The 22,119-nt window shown below is 44.1% G+C and overlaps 1 protein-coding gene across 1 annotated transcript; it reads right to left on the bottom strand.

The window, feature by feature from the left end:
* Positions 1-1,447: 1,447 nt before the first annotated feature.
* Positions 1,448-10,751, bottom strand: CRHBP (corticotropin releasing hormone binding protein). The gene is made up of 7 exons (XM_008503464.2): positions 10,671-10,751; positions 10,141-10,234; positions 9,331-9,488; positions 7,197-7,407; positions 5,604-5,752; positions 3,351-3,468; positions 1,448-1,605 (listed from the first exon to the last, which is right to left on the bottom strand). The coding sequence occupies exons 1-7, from the start codon at positions 10,749-10,751 to the stop codon at positions 1,448-1,450; spliced, it is 969 nt and encodes a 322-aa protein (XP_008501686.1).
* Positions 10,752-22,119: the final 11,368 nt, after the last annotated feature.

Here is a 22,119-nt window from a genome sequence, read left to right as displayed (position 1 = left end):
AGGCCCAGAAAGCCCATGGATGGTGAGCAAAGAGCCCCCCACTCAGAGCCCCCAGCCAGGGCTTCTCCATGCCTAAAGGTAGCCAGCAGCATGTTTGTTCAAGGGTATATGGAATAAAGCCAAACATTCCCACAATCCCCATCTTTTCCATAAACACAGCCCTGCAGGGTGGACATACTCACCCAAATCTAACCAGGCTGTCAAACACATCTCTTTGTCCATAAGTCAGTCGTCAAAACAGGGCTCCTAAAACTGTACAGAGTGAGTGTCTGAGGCAACCTGTAGTTTTCACTCAATTCAACTGTGGAGGATAAACTTCAGAGCTGCTGAATACTCAAGACACTACATCTTTGTTGACCAAGATTAAGAGCCAAAAGTCAGCACTGAAGATATCCGGCATGCAGCTGGATTAATCAGTGTAGACCACTAATTGTACATCAGAAGAGGAACAATTTGCTGTTGTTATTGTCAGGTAGCCCTCACAGAAAACATATTAATCACTCCATGTGCCTCCTTCTGAGCTAGGACACAACCTTGACCCACAGCTGCACTATGCTTCCCGGGCTCTCCGGGTTTATACTCCTCTTCTGGGTCTTCAAAAGCCCAGAAAAAAAGAATCTGTATTTGTCTATCTTTGCCTCCATGGGTGAGCAGACACCTGACCAAAAACATTACACTGGGAAGTTGACAGTAAGTGTACAGCTGGAGGGTACTCCACGTGATGGTGTATGCAACTTTGGCCATCCAAATTTTTGCTCATAATGTTACTTTAATAGTCCACAGTCTTACAGCAAGATATCTTCAAAGTGATAATTTCCTGAAAATTGCACAGACTTAGGAAGTTTAATGAGAATGTTAGAAGAGCTCTTCAGAAAAATACAACATAATAACATTTTGCCAACTCTTTGAATGCATTTATTCATGTTTGGATTTGTATAAGGAAGCTTCCATGCTTAAATTTTTATTAAAAACATGTCTTTAGAAATAAATAATACATTAATAATCATAAACGAATGTTTTTACACACTAATGTTAGGTTTCCTCTTACAAAACTGGAAGTGTATGCCACCATCCAATTTTTTTTTTGTTTACAACTGATATAAAAGAATAAAGTTACTCATGAAGCTTATACTTATTATGGGTTTCTGATGTCTTCACACTAGATACACTAGGTTTGTGCCTATTTTTCTAATAATATTTATATTGGAAACATAGCTTTTTGTTCCTGCTATTGATTGTAGGTGTAGTAAATGAGCTTAAATACTGCAGAAAAAATGCCATGATAATAATGAGGATTAATACATTGGTGGTTTTTTCCTGCTAGCTCATGTGCTTTTACTGTAGAAAAGCTTGATAATACCAGCTGGCTAAAAGTAAAATCCATTTTTTTTTTTAATTCACCAGAACCTTATTTCATTAGCTCTGTGAACATGTGTGGTCTGGTTCTTCAGATACTAGGAAAGCAGAATTCCTCAATGCTGTTTTCCTTTCTGTTCTCTGTTTCCTGCAGATCGAGTTGACGATACTCAAATGTCACACGGTTGATGTGTTTGCCACTGGACACCATTCGCAGTACAGTATTGTCACAGCCAATCTTCATTTGGGCTAATTAGAGAAAAAGATGAAGAGAAGGTATGAAGATACATTTACACGAGACAGAGGGGAAAAAGATACACACTATTTTGGGAATCACAGAGCACTGATTGGTACATTTTGGGAACAAACCAAATTTGTCTGTAGCAATGACTGGCCAGTGGTGACTGCTAACTAAACACCTTCTTCTGTACTTAGCTTTACTTTACTACAGCTTATATATTTATCAACTGTTGTGTTGTAGCCTTTACTCATGCAAACGCCACTCACTTCCCATCCACCCAGTCTCATCTCTGTATAGATAGATATCATGTGGAGGTCTCTGTGTGTTTGCATTTGGGAAGGTTTGCTACTGTTAGATATCACAACCAAGGGCAGGGGTAATGGCACTCTGTCCTGAAGGTGGCCACAATTAACAACACTGAAATGTTTCCTGTTAAAGGAATGAGTGGTTTTGTCCATAAGAAGGCTCTTTGCAGTCATGAGAGTCCCACCAAGACAAACTCAAATGGCAATGCCCTGCACTGGGGAAAATCAAGTGTACCACTAACCATTGCTATAGAAGCGAGTTTGCAGGTGGTTGGTAAAATCTATTTTATTTGGGGAACCTGGACCACCTTTCTTTCCAGAGGAAAAATGCAGTGGGAGAGTGTGGTCTACTGAGATGGGATATTCTTTCCTTCATACTACCAGAAAAGCACATTTTAATGTCATCAATGTGCTTGGTATTTGCTCAGCACCAGTGCTTACTGGTTAAAGCTTTGAACAGGGCCTGGACCAATAAGGTGTGGTGTGATGAAAGCCAAGGGAGACATCAGCAGTGAACTGCCAGGTATGTTCCTGTTATCTAACATGCAGAAAAGTGCACTCATTCAGACATCCAAGGAACAAGCCATATGCCTCAGGGTCTGGCCCATTGCATCACTGCAACACATCATACTTGGATGTACTGAATACTAGGGAAACTGGCAATTCTTATTTTTATGTGATGCAGCATGACTGTGGAACAGATTCAGAGCTCCCCTGGGGTTCAAAGCAGAGGTTCAAAGCTCCAGGGTTCAAAGCAGAGACTAGGAGCTAGAAGGCTTTTTGAAGTATGTGTTTGGGTTACACAGCAGAAAAAAAGGCTTTGGAAATGCTGAGTAAGTAAGAAAAAACTCCTCATTGGAAAATGTAGCTGCTCCATTTTAATTTATTAATTTCCAGGCTCATCTAGTTAATCTAATGATGTGTCACAGGACAAGTGCTTTAAAAAAAAAGAAAATGAATTTTGTTATAATGACTAGTGCAGGGGCAAGTGGAGACATTTGTGAGTGTGCTCTGTCACAGATGCCAGCCACACAGACAAATAGCTTCAGCTCTCATGTTCTGCTACATTTAAAATTCACCCATCTAGCAAGAAATCTGCATTGTGGCCAGAAGGCAGACGAGTGTGTGGTAGTTGTTGCTCTGCAGGAATGCACAGAATCAGCCAGGTTGGATCATCAAGTCCAACCCTTGAACCACTGCCAGCATGGTTACCAGACCATGGCACTCAGTGCCACATCAGTCTCTTCTTAAAAACTTCCAGGGACAGAGAATCCAGCATCCCCCTGGGCAGCCAATTCCAATGCCTGATCACCCTCTCTGTAAAGAATTTCTCCCTAGTATCTAACCCAAACCTCCCCTGGCAGAGCCCTCAGACTATGCCCTCTTGACAGTTTCTCTGGTTAATTATTTTATCATGTAGAATAAGAAGTGAAAGAAGGAGTTCTCACCTGACCCATGAAAGGAATGGCAGAGATCAGCCAATGGAAACATCTTAGATGGGTCTAAGCCAGCTCCTCCCAACAGCTCTACAAAATCTCCCACTCCTGCACAGCCTGAAGTTGGTTTCTAAAAAGACAGAAATTGAAAGTTATAATCTTCAAAGTGTAGCAATTTCCTAGACATTATTGCAGTCAACAGTGGGTTTTATGAGTCCTCTCTGCTCAAACCTGTGTGAAATCAGGCTGTCTTCATCCTGATCAATACTATTCCAATTTTACATTAATCACTTAATTTTCTTAAGGGATTCCAAAGAAAGACTTAAAGGTGCCCTGATAACTTCTGTCAAGTGGTTAAGGTGTTTGTGCAACTGCTTTTAGTGCAGATAAGCAACTTGATTCCAGATGCTTAGACACGTAATCAAACAAATAAAGTCAGAGACTGCGTGTGTGGTCACACTTAACTGGCAGACAGGAATTTACATTCCACTATGTGTGCTAGTTTATAAGTAAGTGTTGTTAAAATGCACTGTTCTGGCAAAGTGTAATTAAAGTAGGAACTAACCAAAAGAGTAGGTCTGTGTTATGATAACCACTCACTGTGTATTAGACCCACAATCACTTTCCTTAAAGTTAGTGCTGTTTGCCAAAAGCATCAAGCATGTGCATCTTGTGCACCTTTGAGCTGTGACCCCCGTGCTCCTGTTTAGGTGCCTGAATTCTTTATTTGTTGTTCTGCTCTCATCCCTTGTTTATCCATTGGTAAATAAGTCAACTCACTTGGCCAATCTCTCACAGTCTCATTTGGGAAACATTTGGTTTCTAGCCATCCTGAGCCAGCAGTCCTGCTGATACTGGTTCATAGATGTCAAGAAGGGAGATCAAAAGCAGCTTGTACTGCAGAACTGGACACACAGTTATTTTGAGCTTATTTGTAAGGGAGGAAGGTAGGTACCTCCTGTATATAAAAAGCTTAGCATTTGATTAAAATTGTATTTGCCTTCTTTTGCCTTTGTTTCTTGTGTAAGCAAAATGGACATAGAGGAGTGGGAGTCCCTGTGAATATAGCATGTAAGGCAAGGGTATAAATGTGAGCTGACTTGAACCAAATCACCCAATATTTAAAGTTCACACCTTGTGTAGTGCTTCGGCCACCTCAAACATGATGATGTAAGCTGAATTTTTCCTGTCTGGCCAGTTGCTGGTCCCTTTTTTTGCACTGCAAGGCTGATCCTTGTTCTGAGCACTTCCTATCTGTACTCAGCTCTTTCTTTGCTCAGTGCCTGCATAATTGTTCTTCCTTTTCAGTGCGTGACTTCAAGGAAAACATCCTTGAAAATTCCATACATCCCATCACTGACCTCCTCAAATCTTTTCTCTACTGAATCTGCACCCTGGGACTGGGACCACTAAAGTCATACCAGACCTTCTTCACCCTGCTTGCTTGTGCTTCTATGGAATGTCTCTCACTGTCAGAGACTGTCACTGGTTCTTTGTCTGTCAGTTTCTATCAGTTGCCTCTTATATTGCTGCCTTTTCATATTCTGCCTCCACCAGCACCTTGCATACAATCACTGTGGGCCCTGACTACTGCTCAGACTGTAGTCCTGTAGTCCTCATGAAGGCCCTAGGCTGGCAGTTCTCACTGACACCAGAAAACAAACTTTCTGCTCTTATCTTTCTGAATATTTAGGAATTTGCACCTTCTGCAACCTTCTAGGCACAGAGTGCTACAAATAGCTCTTGTCCTCTCTTGTCTGTTCATCATGAAGCACTAAATCCTGCGGCCAAACCCCAGCCCTGTGCTATCAGAGTAGACAAAGCAGAGGATGCTCCACACACCAAGCAGGGAGTCAGTTATGGGGACATTTGTATTTGTTTCATGCTGATACCTCACAGTCCAACCAATGAATCCTCTCTCTGCTTGAAGTGGTTGCTGCTTTCATTGGGTTAAACACAGACAGCTCTCCAGCAGAGCACTCCGAATTAAATTCTTACCCCTTGTTATGCAAGTGATGTTTAAATGTATTAATAGTACTTTGCATAATTTGATTGCTTCTGCAACATTACAGAGACAATAGTAAAAGAGGCAGATACAGCTCTTATCTCTGGGAGGAAACCAGAGGCTGCATCATGAGCACACGTGATGGGGAGCACAACTGCCTTAGCAGCCAGTGTCACACGGTACCCTCACTGCAGCCCCCCCCTCCCCTCTGTTGGGAAAATTGCACATGGTAGTAATGTCTTAAAAAGCAAACAACTCACCTTTAAAAAGAGGCCATTTAAATGTCCCAGAGTAAGATCCGATATTTTTATCATTACCGGGTAGATTATAGAGAAGCTGCAGTTTCTGTGCTGATGAGGAATGACCATGGTAAACCTTCCAGAGGGAGTCTGAGAGATGACATTGCAAGCTGGGGCATGGGAGAAGGAACAGGAGTTACTGATGCTGTCATCACTGCATGTAGCAACATCATGTACTTCAAGTACTTACAAAACCCAGATGATTTAACTGCTGAGAGTTACAACCAAATTCTGAAAAAATATGCATATGGCATTTTCCTAGGCTCTTGAATGGTATTTGTTTCCTAAAAATCCCCAGCCTATTCTCACCATGTAGCATAAGGTCTAGCAGAACTTGAGCATGAAGAGTCAATGGGAGAGCTCACACGCCAAAATACATCAGGGGCTTGTGTTGTTGAAGGCTCATATTGTTTGCTAGTTTGAAAGAGGCTAAATATGGATGTATAACTTTTGTTTAGCCTTGGCTGGTTATTGCCTGATACTGCCAGCAAACCTCTACATCCTATTCTCTTAAATAAGATTGTTTATCCTGTAAAATATCGTATTGATATCTGAGGGGGCACACAATGATTTTATCTTAAAGTTCAAACTTAACAGTTCAGGTAAGGGAGCAGCTTATCATCTGTGTGTGCAACCCAAGGGATCCTCCACACAGACCAGGAGGCCTGCAGGTGCTTCAGCAGGCAGGTGACTGTCACAAGCCAACTCCAGCATCACATTCACAGGCTTGCAGCCACACCAGCATGAAGACCCAGATTGCAGGCTTATGTCTGAACAACTTGTAGTAAGGACAGGACAGGTATCTTCATTCTTTGCATAGAGAAGAAGGTAAGAGATATTGTTTAGGCCAGTCTGATTTAAATATTCCGTACCCTTGTGGGAAAACGGTGCAGGTGACCAGTATTTGTGCCTTGACATCTCAGAGGCTTAGGGAAATAATTTGCAATCAGATTCTTGGGATCATATGTCAGACATAACTAACACACAACTATTCAATGCACAGGTTTTGCTGTTGATTTTTTTTCAAATATGTTTCTTTCTCATTCATCTAGATTTAGAAATAGCTGATGTTGAACTCAATTAATATTTTGTTATAGCCCAATGTGCTGAAACATGACAATATTAGATTGGAAGCGATCTCTGAAAGAAAGATCCTTCTGGTTCTGAACTTTGAATAACAAGGTCTCCATATTCCTCTAAGTCTGGAAGTGCTCTGTCCTGCCAAGGCAAATAGAGAATATATGCAAACACAGTTCAGCCAGCTCTTCTTTGCAACAGCACCAATTAATTAGCAGTAACACCACAAAACGGGCAATCTGGTGTGGGAACATCTGTGGCTGTGATGGAAGAGTTCTCTTATTTTTATTTTTTCCTTGAGACACACTGAGGCCGAGTCAAATCCTCAGGCATGAAGGTGTGTGTGATTCCACTGACATGGCTGGAACTGTGCCAGCACAGATAACACCGAAGAGAGAATTCAGTGCAAACCAACACATTCATTTTCCTTATCACCCCAAATGCAAGCCTATTTGACAACATAAAATGCAGACTTACGGAAGAGGTTGGTATTTTTCTTGACTGTGATGGTAAATCCATTGCCTGGCTGATGAATCCTGAAGAAGATCATTGCCACGTTCTGTGATGATCTGATGCTCCTCTGAATATTTCCACTTTCACAAAAGTCTACATATCTTTGTGAAGTGGGGAGGGGATGGTCCAAAGAACTAGGAAATTTCTCTCCTTTAAGTATCCAGCCATCAAATACCTACAGGGGTTCAATAATTGAAAACAAGGATCTTGGTTATGGCTCTGTTAGCAGAGAAAAGAAACAAAGTATTTTTCAGGCTTCAGTCTGCATTTAGGAAAGGGTTAAATGTAAATTTTAATGTCTTTGTTTCCTTCAGGTGACAATTTGGGTGACTTTTTCTTGAAGGAAGCAGTTCCTTTTGCTCCAGCATCATCACATCTACATAAGTTTGTTGTTTTTTTAAATTTTATTTATTTATTGCTATTGCAACTGCATTGTTACTAGGATAAATTTTTGACCAGCTTGATTTGAAGCCACATGAAAGGTAAGCCACCCTCTCAAACTCTGGGCATTGAGTCCATTGATGAGCTCAGAGGGCTTCCAGAGGTATTGGAACACAGTAAAGACTCAGGGGAAAGTTATTGGCAGAGGTATCGCTCTCTCCTGCATTTGGTCTTTCAGCCCATACTAACCACTAGAAAGCAGAAAAAACGCTGCCAATTTGGCTGGGCCTTAAGCAGCAGCCTCAACAATTCTTTCCATCACAATAAATATATCAACTATTTGTCCTCACCATCTTCAGGGAAATGTGTTAGAACTAGAAATCATTAATTCTAGTATCATTGTGCAGTTCTCTGCCTTGCATTTTCAGTTCTTTCTTAGCCACTTGCACCCAGTTAATTCCTTCTATGCTCCAGTCAACACTTTGAAAATCCAAGGACTGGATCTTGCCATTGCTTTGGTGAGTAATCCTAGTGTGAATATGTGTGGGACTTCCTCATGGAAAAGCTGTAGGATCAGTCTCTGGATTTGCCAGATCTATAAATTTTCTGAAGGAATGAGATATGGGTGCACAAATTACACGGGGAAAAGCCTATTTAAACACAATAGTTTAATACAGAAATTAGGAATCCCATATTCAAAGGTAGAAAACCTCTATAAAGACTTACAGATTTCTTAGAATTTTTCCTAAGTGACTGTAACTCTACATGCAAAATCCTTGGACAGTCAAGAGGCTGAAATTTTTTCCCCTGCAGCAACATGGGGAGATATCCCAGCCAAGGGTATGGAATGGAGGGACAGAATTCCCCAGGGTAAAGCGAGCAGAGGCACAGCATCTTGGCAAGAGTGGGACACAATAAACAGCTGAAAGGAAGCTTTCCTCCCACCCAGAGCTCAGCTCTTCACCAGGTTGAACAGGAGGGTCTGTGCTGTGCATGGCCACTGCAGTGCAAAGGGCAGGGTACAAGGTAAGGGAAACAGCCAGGGCCCCTTCTGTCCAGATCTTGATTTTGCCTGCCAGCAAAAATCTGCTAGTAAAAGTTTTCGGTACTGGGATACAAATAACTCAGAGTCATTAACCTCTTCCTGTTCATAGCCAGTGTCCTGAAATGCTCCAGCAGGGCCATTTGAAAGTAACCCTGCAACAATCCACTCATTAATCTGATGTTAAGTGGCCTGCAATGGGTGGTCCTGGAGCAATAAAGTTTGTTCAGAAAGCTGTATATATCTGCAGGGTTTGTGTGATTCATGCTGCAATAAGAAAACCCTCCTAATGGGGCTAATGGGGCTGGGCTCATACTCATTACATTTCTTAATTGGTCTCCCAGGTATGCACACACAGTGGAGGTGTTCCTGGGAAAGAAAAGCCTGGCAGAAGACCCAGTGTTGCAGTTTGGAGAGGGAGGGATCCTTAGCCTATATCTGACTGTGTTTTCAGGTGGTAATTATGGGGGTGAGGGGGAACAGCTTGTTCCCAAAGTCCCTCAGGGAGGAGGAACAGCCCTCCTAGAGACAGCTGCTTTGTGAATGTCTGTTCAGAACATACAAACACACACAGACGCCCACACATTTGCCTGCCCCTTCCACATGCAGTAAATGTCTCACATGTCAGATCACAGAAGAAAAGGGGAAGAGCAGCAGGACTTGCCACTTTCTTACCTTCAGGAAATCACCCGCTTGGCAGTCAATGTTTACGAAGTTGTAGTCTATGGTGATGAGCTCCTCAGGCTCTCCGATGAAGAAGGTCGCACAGTGCAGCTGTGGTTGCTCTGCAGTGAATGTGAACTGCCCTTCTATACTCAGCATGTCAATGCATCCTGGAGAAACGGAGACACAAGACTGCTGCCTCAGCCTGCTCCAGCACCAGCTCCTGCAGCACAGGGCAGTGGGGAGAATAGAGAGAGAGCCCCACACTGAGACCTGGCTGGCAGGGAGAAGAAGGAGACCCAGCTGAAGCAATTAGGAACCTGCTGATCAATCCAGAATGAATAGGAACTCACAGGTGTGAGCACAAGGGTGTGATGGGAGGAGGGGGGGCAGGAGGGGCTGACATGTCCATGCATCTCTGAGCAGAAAACTTGGTGTGTGTGGGTATGTGTACGAGTGCAAGAATGCATCCCGTTCCATCAAAGTTCTCCCTAACCACAGCTTTCCCACCTGCCCAATCCTCTGGCAATGTGACCATCCCCAGGGATATAGGTAGATGTTCTCCATCCTCCTCCCATTATCAGGAGGATATCAGCTCTGAGCTCCATCTTCTTTACAGAGCTCCATCTCAGTCCCTTTCCCCCCCAACACAGTTTCTCTGAGATTTTAAAATGTTTTCATTCTTCTCCGTTCTCTGCAAAAAAAGCACCATCAACTCTGTCACCCCCAAATAGTCCCTTTCCCCCTTCTTGAGCCCCGGAGCTCTCCCCAGGGCTCTCCCACCTGCTGGCAGTCCCCACCAACAGCACCAAAGAAACTCACGGAGCGACCGCCGGTAAATCTGCCCTGCAGACAGCTCTCGCTTCAGATCCTCGCTGAGAAGTAGGAAGGGCTCATCTTCGCCAGCATCCCTCACCTGGTGAAGGAAAGAGGGCAAGAAGAGGCTGGGTCACAGTGAAATGCAGCCCCCTGCCTGCACCTTTCCGGATAAGGCACCAGCAAATTAAATGCCTCCTCCAGAAATAGTGCAGCTTTGGAAGGGCTCAGCCAGAATGCTGCCAGCCCACAGCAGAGGGGACCAAACCCGGCACCGAAGAGATGAGCTCAGCAGCTCAGTGCACAGCAAGTCCCTTAAACCCTGAGCAAAGATGTAAGTTTGAGAAAAGGAAGGGTAAACAAATGAAAAGGGGACAAGATCTATTGCATAAATGATACCTGGTTGTCGGTTTAATTCAGGAGGAGTGGGAATAGGAGAGAGGAAAAAGCACGATGCTCAGAAGCTGTGAATACAAATTAAAAGACAGCAGCTCAAAGCACAGTGAGGTGTTCTAGTTGTCAGCCCAGTTGCTCACCTCTAGGTATCTGGTGTCCCCTTTGGAGGCTGCCAGGAAGATGAGAACGAAGTGGCATTGAAACTGGAAAGCAGACAGCATGCTGACACCTCCTCTGGCAGCCCTCTCTCCCCGTGGCCAAGTTTCTGTCGGTCTGCGCTGGTAGGCAGGAGCTGCTGGGGTATCTTGGAGAGACTCTTTTTATAGAGCTGTTGGGGGGGGAGGCACTTGGTCCCCGTACCGATAGGGTAACCCATGGTAACTGAATTCCTCTCGCAGTGACACAGTATGTGGGCATGACAAGGGTCCAAATCACAGCCACAAATTTCTAAGCCACTCGAACTCCCCTCACTGGCAGATGTCTTTTCTACTTATCTGTCTGGCAGAGCTGAAAAGCTCTGAGGAAGAGAACCCATCCTTGTACGGCCAGGACACTCACACGGTGGATTTATTTCCAGTTACTCCAGTGAGGAATGAGGAGCATCCCTTCCTCCTCCTCTTCTGCAGTCCGGGGCACTTTGGACCTGCACGGTTCCCTGCCTCCCTCCTGCTGCTCGATGATACGCAGCTCTCCGCAGCCCCCACCGGCCAGGTCTGAGTCGCCAACCCTGCATCCCATCCAGGCTTATAGCCTGGGGCTACCATCTCCCCGGGGCTGAGGGATCCACTCACTTCCAGGTCTTGCACCTGCACCCGAAGCACAGGGGCTCTGCAGGATGTACGCAGGCAAACCCACACAGCTCTCCCAGCCAGACATGGCTTTCATGCAGAAATCAAGAGAACTTGGGAGTTCCCAAGGACATGTTCCCGGGTCCTGCACTTTGGTCACAACAACCCCATGCAGAGATACAGGCTGGGGACAGAGTGGCTGGAGAGCAGCCAGGCAGAAAAGGACCTGGGAGTCTGGATCGACAAGAAGCTGAACATGAGCCAGCAGTGTGCCCAGGTGGCCAAGAAAGCCAATGGCATCCTGGCCTGTATCCGGAACAGCATTGCCAGCAGGTCCAAGGAAGTGATTCTGCCCCTGTACTCAGCCCTCGTGAGGCCACACCTTGAGTACTGTGTCCAGTTCTGGGCCCCCCAGTTCAGGAAGGATATTGAGGTTCTGGAGCAGGTCCAAAGGAGGGCAACCAGGCTGGTGAAGGGACTCGAGCATAGACCCTACGAGGAGAGGCTGAGAGAACTGGGGTTGTTCAGCCTAAAGAAGAGGCGGCTCAGGGGAGACCTCATCGCTCTCTACAACTACCTGAAAGGAGGGTGTAGCCAGGTGGGGGTTGGGCTCTTTTACCAAACAACTTTCAACAAGACAAGAGGGCATGGACTTAAGTTGTGCCAGGGGAAGTTTAGGTTAGATATTAGAAAGAATTTCTTTACGGAAAGAGTGATCCGTCATTGGAATGGGCTGCCCAGGGAAGTGGTGGATTCTCCGTCCCTGGAGATATTTAAAAAAAGACTGGATGTGGCACTCAGTGCCATGATCTAGCAACTGCAACGGTGGTTCAAGGGTTGGACTTGATGATCTCTGAGGTCCCTTCCAACCCAGCCAATTCTATGATTCTATGATTCTATGATTCTATGATACTGCTCCAATCCTGGTCCTCAAGGAAAACCTGAGAAAGAACTTCAAAAGATGATCGTGGGAATGAAAATTCATAACTCTGAAAAGCAGTAAAAATCAGGAAGTCAGCAGAAATACTAGTTTTAGGGTATACTCTTGTTTTCTCCTGACCTGGGATGAACCACCAATACTCTGCAGACATTAACTGCCCTTTCTCCATCTCAGGCTTCTTGCTATTGTCTCCTTCTATTTTATGCTTCCCTGACAAATTGTCACTTTGATTCAGCAAAACTTAAAACTTTGCAATTCCAGATCATATTATTTCTAACCTTTGCTGCTTCTGATTTCATTGATAATGCTTGTGGAGGGAAATATTTGCTTGCTTTTTCACCCAACTTGTTGGCCAAAGAGCAAATAAATAAATCTTATTCTGTCTATTCACCTGTGGCTCAGAACTTATACTATAATTTTTAGGGTTTAACATAAACTACAATACTGCTCCATATCTAAAAGGCACTTCTGCGAATTTGCCATATTTGTGTCAGTTTCAAGAGCATAAAAATACTAAGAAAATGGAAAACAAATTTTTTTAACTTTGACATCAAGCTGTATTCAAAGTTTGTTAAAACTGCTATGGGGAACTAACTAGTAAACTACTCCATGTACCAAGAGTGAATTAATTAATTTTCCTGTTCTTGCTTTGAGTTGTTTAAATACTGTGATTTTAGGCAAAGATTATCAGAAGCACCAAAAGAGTTTGGAAGCTGAAATCCATTGAAGTTCTTTGGGAATTACAAGTTTTATTGAAAAACTGCAGGGTTTAGCCCTCATTTGCATTAAAGGATAGCTGGGAGGTTTGTCACAGTGGTAGGACGTGCCCTGGAGACCACTGGGATCCTGCAGGACCAGGAGGGGCTGCAGGAAAAATCAGCCTCATTCATTTTTCTCATCCCACATTCATTTTCTGAAGAGATTAAGAAAATCAGGATTACTGTATGACCCCTTCACTCCCCATCTTCCAGACATTTTGCAGATACTTATCCTGATTCTGGATGGGGTGCATGACTTTGCTGTGTCAGTCCCCAGCCTACTCCTTGAATATCTTCAGTAAAGGAGAGAGAGTGATTGTGGGAGAATTTGACCAGTTACTGAAGATTTGGTTAAATTCAGCAGAAAAAATAAGTGGACAAATGACACTGCAATTAAACCAATATGGCTGTCTTTGGTACCAGCTGTGAGGTGATCTAATAAGAATAAAACATACCAACAATGATATAAACATATTTTAAACCCTTGCCTGTAAAGAGCTGGGGTCATCTGGGCAAGCATAGTATTCACCAGTGGAGCGCCCAGAGAAGGAGGCAGGTCCAGGGGCTGAAGAACATCCCAGCAGATGAGGTGTGGGAACTTCCCTTCTCCAATCAACTGGTGGTTAGAGGGAGGATAGGAGCCACCTCCACACTTGTGCAATTCCTTACTCACGTGGGTAGCTTTGTGTTTCCTATGCAACACCTGTAGGAGTTTGTGTTGAGCTTTACAAATATTCTGTATAACATCAGTACAAAAGCTAAAATCAGATCCTTGTTGTGGATGTTATTCTAGGTTTTAACAGAGGTGCTAAGGCCACTTGTCATCCACTCTGTGGCATCTTCAGCTCTGCATTTTGCCTCTAGGCTCAGCAGGAACCACTGACACATGATGTCCTACCCAGTCTCATTGCAAATGTAGTAATTCTCTGTGTCCTCAAAAACAGGACTGCCCTTAACCCCTTAAATGTTATGCCCTTCTCTTTATGAGAAAATAATATCTGTAGATGGCATGTATTCAGGATGAGGGTAGGGCACCACATACAGAGGTGCAGCAGCTGCTGGCAAGGCTGTGCCCTGCATTGCCTCCATACCTGACGCAGGTGGAGCCTGGGCAAATAGTGGTCCAAGGGTACCAGTCCCAGAGGGAGGAGGGGGCTCACCCCCTGGCCCAACATCCCAGCTGTCAGAGGATGAGAGATGATGGGGTACCACCTCCTCACTTAACACTAGTGCCTCCTCACAGGATATCACAGGTCTTCTTCTGCTCTGCACTTCCTTTTGCCAGCTCCAGCACTACTTTTGTTTAAGCCACTGGCAGAGACTGAATGCTCTATGAGGTGGAATTTCAACAAACAAAGCAAGTAAATTCAGCAGTTTAAACAGGGTTCAAAACATCACTGCAGAATGTCAAAAGGGAAAAGCATCTTCAATGAAATACAAACCTTTGGGCAAACGAGGAGGGTGCAATCCTTTCTTGGGGTTGTCATATTGACACTTTGCAGGACAGCTAGTTTTCACTGATGTTGAGTTATATAACATGGCAAAACCATTCCTAGTCTGACCCTGATAGTGGCTACACAGTCCAGTTGCTGTCATACTAGGACATCTTGACTCTGCTGACAAATGTAACTCTCTCTGCAAGCAGCCCCTTTCCCTGACAGAAGAGATGGGATGCTACTGTGCTGGTGAAAGGCTGGGCTGCTTGCAGGGCATCTCTCAGCCTGCTCTGCTACTGTTGAGGGTGGCACTGCTTGGGCATCCAGCCTGAGATGAGCCCCCGGCTGTTAAAACACTGCTCATGGGTGGGGTTTTTATGCCATTCATCTGTGTGCTCGGAACAACTCACCTGATTCAAGGTGGAAATCTGTCACCTCACACTCAGAGCTTGTAGGTGTCTTGTCAGCTATTACAGCATAGAAGAGATCCCAGCTGAAGTGAGAGGCAGAGAAAATACAACTGAATAGAGAAAATAGTGAAACAACTTCTGTTTAGTATCTCCTGCATTTACAGGTAGTAAATGCAGTTTCTTCTCAGAGGTGAGGAATTTGGTACAGTAGGATTATAGATGATGCTCTTGATATTGAGACTTCCCAGTGCACAGTGCTTGAGCTACAGACACTCCCTAGGATTCCCTTGCTGATGCAAAGGTAGGACAGCTGTTTTGAACCCTTTCTGCTCCCCAGAAGGATCCCTTGAGCTCCCAGCTCACTTACCATGCTGCAGCTCCTGAAGAGGACAGATCTATTTCAGCACTCACTTCAGGTGGTGGTCTCCATTCCCTCCACTCACTGTGGATATTTCACCCACAGCACATCTCACTCTCCTCCCTGCTAAAGGGAGGAACCCTGCAGCTATTTGACTGGAGAACCCATACAAACCACAGGTCCTGGACTTCCTACCTGCTGCTTGCTAAAAATCACAACCTTCTGGTTTGGGCCATATTTTAAACACACCGTTTCTTCCCCTCCAGAGCACCTGTCTCTTCAGCTCCAGCTTGATAGCTGTGACAAGCAGCTGAAGCAGAGAAAAACTCCTAACACTGGGACCTTAACAAATGTTCATTTTCCTGTATATACACAAACCCATGCCATCTCCAACTCCATGCCACAAGGCTGTAAGCCATGTGGCTGCTGCTGCAGATCCCTCTGCTTGTCTGTGTCCAGAGGTTCAGTGAACTGACAGGAGCAGCAGCCAAGTCTGCCATGCTACACCACCGACTGCTCAAGTGAAAAGGATTTCTCCTGCCTCGGGTGCTCTGTCCTCAGCTACTGATGTTGATTGCTCCCTGCTGCTCAGTGCTGGCTGAAGAGATGCAGTGTGGGGTGATGCACAGTATGAGACATCTGGCTGGACTTCAAACTTCCTGTCTTGTCAGCTGAGCTAAGCTACATGTATGTCCCTTATGCTCATCTCCTCTGTAACTCAGAATTAATTCAGGGACAGGCTGTTCCTTTCCCCTGGGAGAAGCAGTACTAGCCAGCCCTTGCTGTTTATCATCTGGCTGCAGGTGTCACACCAATGTCCAGGTCTTTGAAGACTAGGGAACTGCTGCACACCACTTGTGTTTTATTATACACCCACACTATTCAAATCTTAAAAAATCCTTCAGTATAGTAGTTAGAAATTCTTTTCTGTGAGGGTGAGGGGACATTGGAGCAGATCACACTCCTGTGTGAAGAAGCTGTGGATGCACCCTCCCTGCAAATGTTGAAGGCCAGGCTGGATGGGGCTTTGAGCAGCCTGGTCTAGTGGAAGGTGTCCCTGCCCATGGCAGGGGGGTTGGAACTAGATGACCCCTCTAATTTGCTCTTGTGAGACCCCAGCTGTAGTACTGCGTCCAGTTCTGGAGTCCTTAACATAAGAAGGACATAGAGCTCCTTGAGTGTGTCCAGAGGAGAGCCACAAAAATGATCAGAGGGCTGGAGCACTTCCCCTGTGAAGCCAGGCTGAGGAAGTTGGGGTTGTTCAGCCTAGAGAGCTGAACAGTGAGGCAAGGAGGCTCTGAGGTGACCTTCTAGTGGCCTTTCAATACATGAAAGGGACCTACAAGAAGGCTGGGGTAGGGCTTTTTACACAGGTGTGTAGCAAGAGGACAAGGGTTCGAAGCTTGAAGAGGATAGATCTATGTTAGATATTAGGAAAAAATTATTTTCTGTTAAGGTGGTAAGGCACTGGATCAGGTTGCCCAGAGGAGCTGTGGATGCCCCCTCCCTGCAAGAGTTCAATCTGAGCAACCTGATCTAGTGGAAGGTGTCCCTACCCATGCAGGGAGGTTGGATCAAGATGATCTTTAATGTCCCTAGCCATTCTATGACTATTCCTGAACAAGAGAATCAGCCCAGAGTAAAGTGAAAAAGAAATCTAGTGGCTATGAAGTGTCACAAATTCAACAAGAGCTAAATTTTTTGCTAAATTTCATGCTAGCAGTTATTGTTCCAAAATAAGCCCACAGAAAGGGAAACAAAGGGCAGTCTGTAAAATAAAAATTGCAGTCCTGGAGGTCATTAGGAAACTGTATTCTCAATACAGACTCACACAAGACTTTACCTCAAAAAATGCCTGAGAAGTGAGCATCAAATGTCTATGGAGCTCCTGCTATTCATTCAGTTCCCTCATCCCACAAGTCACCACAATAAAATAAAATAAAAATAAATTAATTAAAACCATAATTAGTGCTTGTAAACCACTACCAAATACTTCACATCAGTCCTGTCAGTAACGACCAGGTCCCTTCTTCACTAAGAGATCATCCAGTGCGTCATGTTCTTACCACTGATATGGACAAACCAATTATGAAGAAACTCTTACTGTGGCTGTAATCATAAATACATTTGTGAACTGTTTGTGGTGTTTAAGAAATCAGTTTGATTGTTGCCATGGCAGCTACCAATGGGTAACCACTCATTCTACAAAATGCATCTGCTAACTACTGAAAACAAAGTTTAAACAGATAGGCTATGGGCATATAAGAGGAAGGATAGAGTTTAACACAACTAAAGTAACTTAAATTGCTCCTGTGAATGGTTTGATATGTTCCTTTTATAGGACTCCAATAAAAGTTGCAATGACAGCTGAAGGAAAGTGTTCCAGCACTGGGAACAACAAGTCTTGTGCATTTTTTCCTTCATTTCTTTAGACTTACATTGGTTTCAGTGTCAGGGAGGTTTCCAAACAGTCCATTACCCACCCTGATCTCACTCCTCCCCCTGCAGTCAGCAGGTATCTCTGTCACTGACTTCTCTCGCTACCCCTCTGCCCAAACTCTGTGCTGGGTATGATAAGCTTTCTCCCAGCTTTGCCATACATTTTTCTGTAATGACCATTCCATTACTTGTTTGTATATGTCTAAATTTGCTTTAAATAGAGCTGAAGTTTCCATAAGGTGAAATAAGTGTAGCTTGCTAACTCTGGGTAGTTTGACACTAGAGGTGTGCGATTTGTCATGTTGAGTGGTTTAGAGCAATGACAAATGCATGTGATTTATGAACTGAAAGCCTATCAGCATCATGCAGGCTTGATGATAAGTGTTGCATTAGCTCTATTTATGGCATTGAGTAAGAGCAAGGACTTTGAAACGTGCAGTTTTGCAGGTTACAAATAATCAAGCAAACATTATACTCAGACGCTGAGATTACCCTGAGGGCGGTTATCTCTACCAGCTCTGCCTGTGACTCAACCCAGCATCTAGACAAAACAGTCAGGGACAAAAACTGGGAGCAGAGAAAAGTTTTCTCCCAGGAAGGAGAGAAAAGATTTGGGTGGGGACAACTGCTGAAGGCCTGTGTTATTGCTCCACTGTTAGGAGATGCACCAGACATTTGCCAAGCTGTTTAAATTTAGCCTGGGCCTGCCATGTCTGTGATGCCCCATGAGACCTCCCCTCTTGAGGGCTGGTGCAGGAAGACCCCGGGACCAGAGCCACATACAGGTGTGAGTGTGGCTCCAAGGCAAAGGACTTGGTATTTGCCTTCTTTGCTCCATGTCTATGGACCAAAGTCTGGATTGTGTCAACCCTCACCCGATACAGTTGCTGCTCTGATGAGTCCCCGGGTCCTTGAAGAGCAGCAATTTCTTTTCCAAAAGAATGCACAGTTATTACAGTTGGACTTTGCTTCATGGCCCAAGTCAGATCGCATGCTGTACCTGCAGAGAACACAGTGCCACAGCCTCTCCCACTAATCCTGACCCATGCAACAGTTTCTGGTCAACCTCTCCTGAATTTCCTGTGTAACTTTGGGTTAACAGAACTTTTGTCACTTCATTTTCAATGCTAACACTACTTTATTGTATAAAACATAATTTTCGTATGTGTTGAGAAATCTTAGCACTGTTCCAAAACTCACTAGATCTAGGTCACTACAAAGAACAAACTTCATCTTTGACAAAGCATCACTTGATAAGTAGCATTTTATGATGTTTTACCCATCCAAGGACAAGCATTTCTCAGCTAAAGTGACTATCTCCTTGACTGAGTCTTTCTCATCCAGAAAAAAGCTGTGATTCAACATGATGATCTCTGGAAATGTTAGGCATTACAATAATAGGCCTATTTCTGAAACACCGTGGTGTGTTTCACAACAAAACTAGCCAATATGAGTCAGATGAGAGATGCCAACATATCCAACATAATGGTAAATTTATCCTTTCAACCACTTTCAAACACTCCTATTGTTTAGTCTCTCATTTTTCACATGCACTTGATTCCTTACAGCCTATTCCTTATTTCTGCAGTGCTAGAAACTTAGATGAGTTAGACTCCAAACACTTTAAGGCAAAAAAATGCTGGAATATTTTGCAGCAGTATAAAACTCATAAACATTGAAGGACTTTATGATCACCTGGTCGGTACTTTTCAACCCTCCTTAAGGTGACAGCAATATCACGGGCCATTTTTACCTCCAGTGTGCCACCAGGCTTTTTTGTTTCAATCGGAAAACATAGTTGGCTTTCAAAGAGTGACAATTCTCATTCATATAATATATCTGGTAGGCAACAACAACAAAAAATATCCTGAGTGAAAACAGCAGAAGTAGGTCATTTATTTCAAGGTCAAAAAGACCCTGGGTTTCACCTAGCCAAGGTATTAATGTTTTAACATGACAGATAACTCCAGCATCTGCATCTTCTCCAGGCACCCTTTGTTCAGCTAGAGAGACTTTATTGCTGCTGCCACTCAAAGTCCCCAGCTGGAGCTGAGAATCTTCACCTTTCTGCAGCATTCTCAATTTCTTCCAATTTTTCAGGTCCCAAAAATACAGCATTTGCTAATGCCTTAGGGTGATTCTGTCACTTTTCTGCTCTTTGCAATGCCTTCTTGCCACAATTTTTTCCCGCTGGAGCTTTACTCCATGTTTCTGCATGGTTTTTTTCTGGGTTTGCGCAAATGATGGAAATATGGAATCAGAGCAAAGGTGGATTTTTAAGGCAGACTCCAATTGAGCGTTACATTGTGTAAAGCAGATGTATCACAGGAACATCTTCCACCAATTTTTCCTCAAATACCTGTGTTCTGAGCAAGGGCTCTTCCTGTCTTCCTCCTATCTGCCTTGTTGCAACATTTGCAATGCATCCTTGTTTAGCCAACCAGATAGCAGAAGCACAACTTTCCATTGAAGGCTAATTTAAAGTCTGGAGCACATGTCGTCAGCTGTTGCAAAATTACTCCACTAAGTGCAATAGGGCCAGGGCAAAACAAGTGGATGCAGCTGCAGTTATCTTCCTTGGGAGATGCGCTCTCACACAACTGATTGCAAGTGGCTGGGAGCTGGTATTTAAAAAGACAAGCTTTTTTTTTTTTCCTTTTTTATTTCCCCTTTTTCTTTTCCTTTTTTTTTTTTTTTTTTTTTTTTTCTTTTTTTTTTTTTCCTTTTTTTTCTTTTTTTCTTTTTTTTTCCATTTTTTTCCATTTTTTTTTCTTTTGGGTGAATCTGGTGAGGTTAACTTATGTGCTCTGTCTTGTGTAGTACCACTGTACCCCATATCAGAGAAAAGGACATGGAGCTAGTTTAAAAAACAGATTACCAGATCATAAGTGAAATGTTATCTCTCATGCAGTTATCAAGCAACAGAAAAAGGATAAAATTCAAAATGTGACCCCTTCTTTTCTTAACATAATACAGTGACATTCAACTAACTCAATTATCCCAAAAGACACATCTATTAATTGTTGGGCTGTCTATCAAAACCCTTAATAGGTGTGCACATGACGTCAGTTCAAAGCCTAACAAATGCTCCTACCAGTCAAAAAACCTTCATAAAGATTAATCTGATTTCAGAGACAAGTTTTGTGTTTGACCCTTTACCCAGCAGCTTCAGGGCTGATATTGGAAAGGAGCTGAATGTTTTCTGTGTGGTGCCCCTGGAAAGGGGCTCTTCCTTGGCTGGGGAAGTCACCTCGAGAGGATCTGCGGTGCTCTAGGAAAACAGTTCTCCTTCTGGCCTGTCTGTACATCAGCCTTAATTCCCTGGCTGCCTGGAATGTCTTGAAGCCCTGAGACAACCTCACTGAGATACCTGCACACTGAGATACCTGCAAACAATCAACAGTGCAGTGCATACCCTCAACAGCATTGCTGTGGACATTCACCTGCAGCAGCAATTATTGTGTTGTGGGAGACGCAGGAGCCTTTGCCCATGGAGGAAATACCCTCTCTGCTGCTGGAAAAGTGTGCATACCTCAGAAGAGTAGGCACAACTCAGGGAGCTTGCCAGCCTATGTATTGGGATGTGATGGGTGAGAAGTAAATGCACTAATAATCACCAGTGTTTGAAAGGTAGCCCTGTCCAGACTTCCCACACCAAACAGGAAGGCACATGAAACTGCCCTGCTGTTGTCTCACACTAAGGAGCTCTGGGGTGTGTCACACTTTATGGATGCACTGCTTTCCTTATGCCCCGCAGTTGTGACAGGCTTTGGAGATGCTGGATTTCCTTTTCTGGCATGTGTGGGTTTATGCAGATACTCCATGTATTCAAGGTGCCCCTGTAAGTGCAGCACCAGATTCTATTAATAAATATAAAATCATCTCTGGCAACAACCCCTGTCCTGCTGGGGTTCTAGTGTGACTGCTCTCTCCTTTACCACAAACCCAGGCAATTCTGTTTCTGACAAGGAACTGCTGCTGGATGATGACAATCATCTGCTGGATGATGACAATCAATCATCCATCACATTGGGCTTGATAACTTCTATGCTGCTGTAGAGCAAAAAAGGTGGGGCCTTCCTAGTAGACCTGGTTGGGAGGTCAGAACCTAGGGGTACTCTTCCATCTCAAAGCCCTTTTCATCACAATGTTGTCATAAACAGCTCTTTGAGACATGCAGTTGGGCACTGAACCTGAAAAAGGTATACATTTATTTACCAAGAGTGCATATCATGGTTTCAGTGGACCAGGCTAAGTTTTGGTACCAGTACAAGGACCTAAGGAGTGGGTCTTGGTGACCCTGAGGGATCTGAGAGAGGCAGGACACAGAGGGGTCAATATTCCCTCCCATTTCCTGCCCATGCTCTATGATAAAGTCAAGCAGACCGCAAGACTGCCCTCTCTGTTGTCCACTCCTTGCTCCTCTGCTGATTCTCTGGACTCCTTTACCCCCAGCTTGC

Source organism: Calypte anna, chromosome Z (assembly GCF_003957555.1).
Source record: "Calypte anna isolate BGI_N300 chromosome Z, bCalAnn1_v1.p, whole genome shotgun sequence".
NCBI classification, from domain to species: domain Eukaryota; kingdom Metazoa; phylum Chordata; class Aves; order Apodiformes; family Trochilidae; genus Calypte; species Calypte anna.
The sequence above is the reverse complement of the archived record's forward strand: the minus strand, read 5'-3'. Positions and strand labels throughout refer to the sequence as shown.

Bases quoted from the DNA above. Each gene is read 5' to 3' on its own strand.
- CRHBP (XM_008503464.2), bottom strand. From the start codon at position 10,751: ATGCTGTCTGCTTTCCAGTTTCAATGCCACTTCGTTCTCATCTTCCTG. The intron at 7,408-9,330 runs GTAAGAAAGTGG...GAACCCCTGTAG, and splicing joins AAGCGGGTGATTTCCTGAAG to GTATTTGATGGCTGGATACT. The intron at 5,753-7,196 runs GTAAGTCTGCAT...CCCATGCCCCAG, and splicing joins GAAAAATACCAACCTCTTCC to CTTGCAATGTCATCTCTCAG.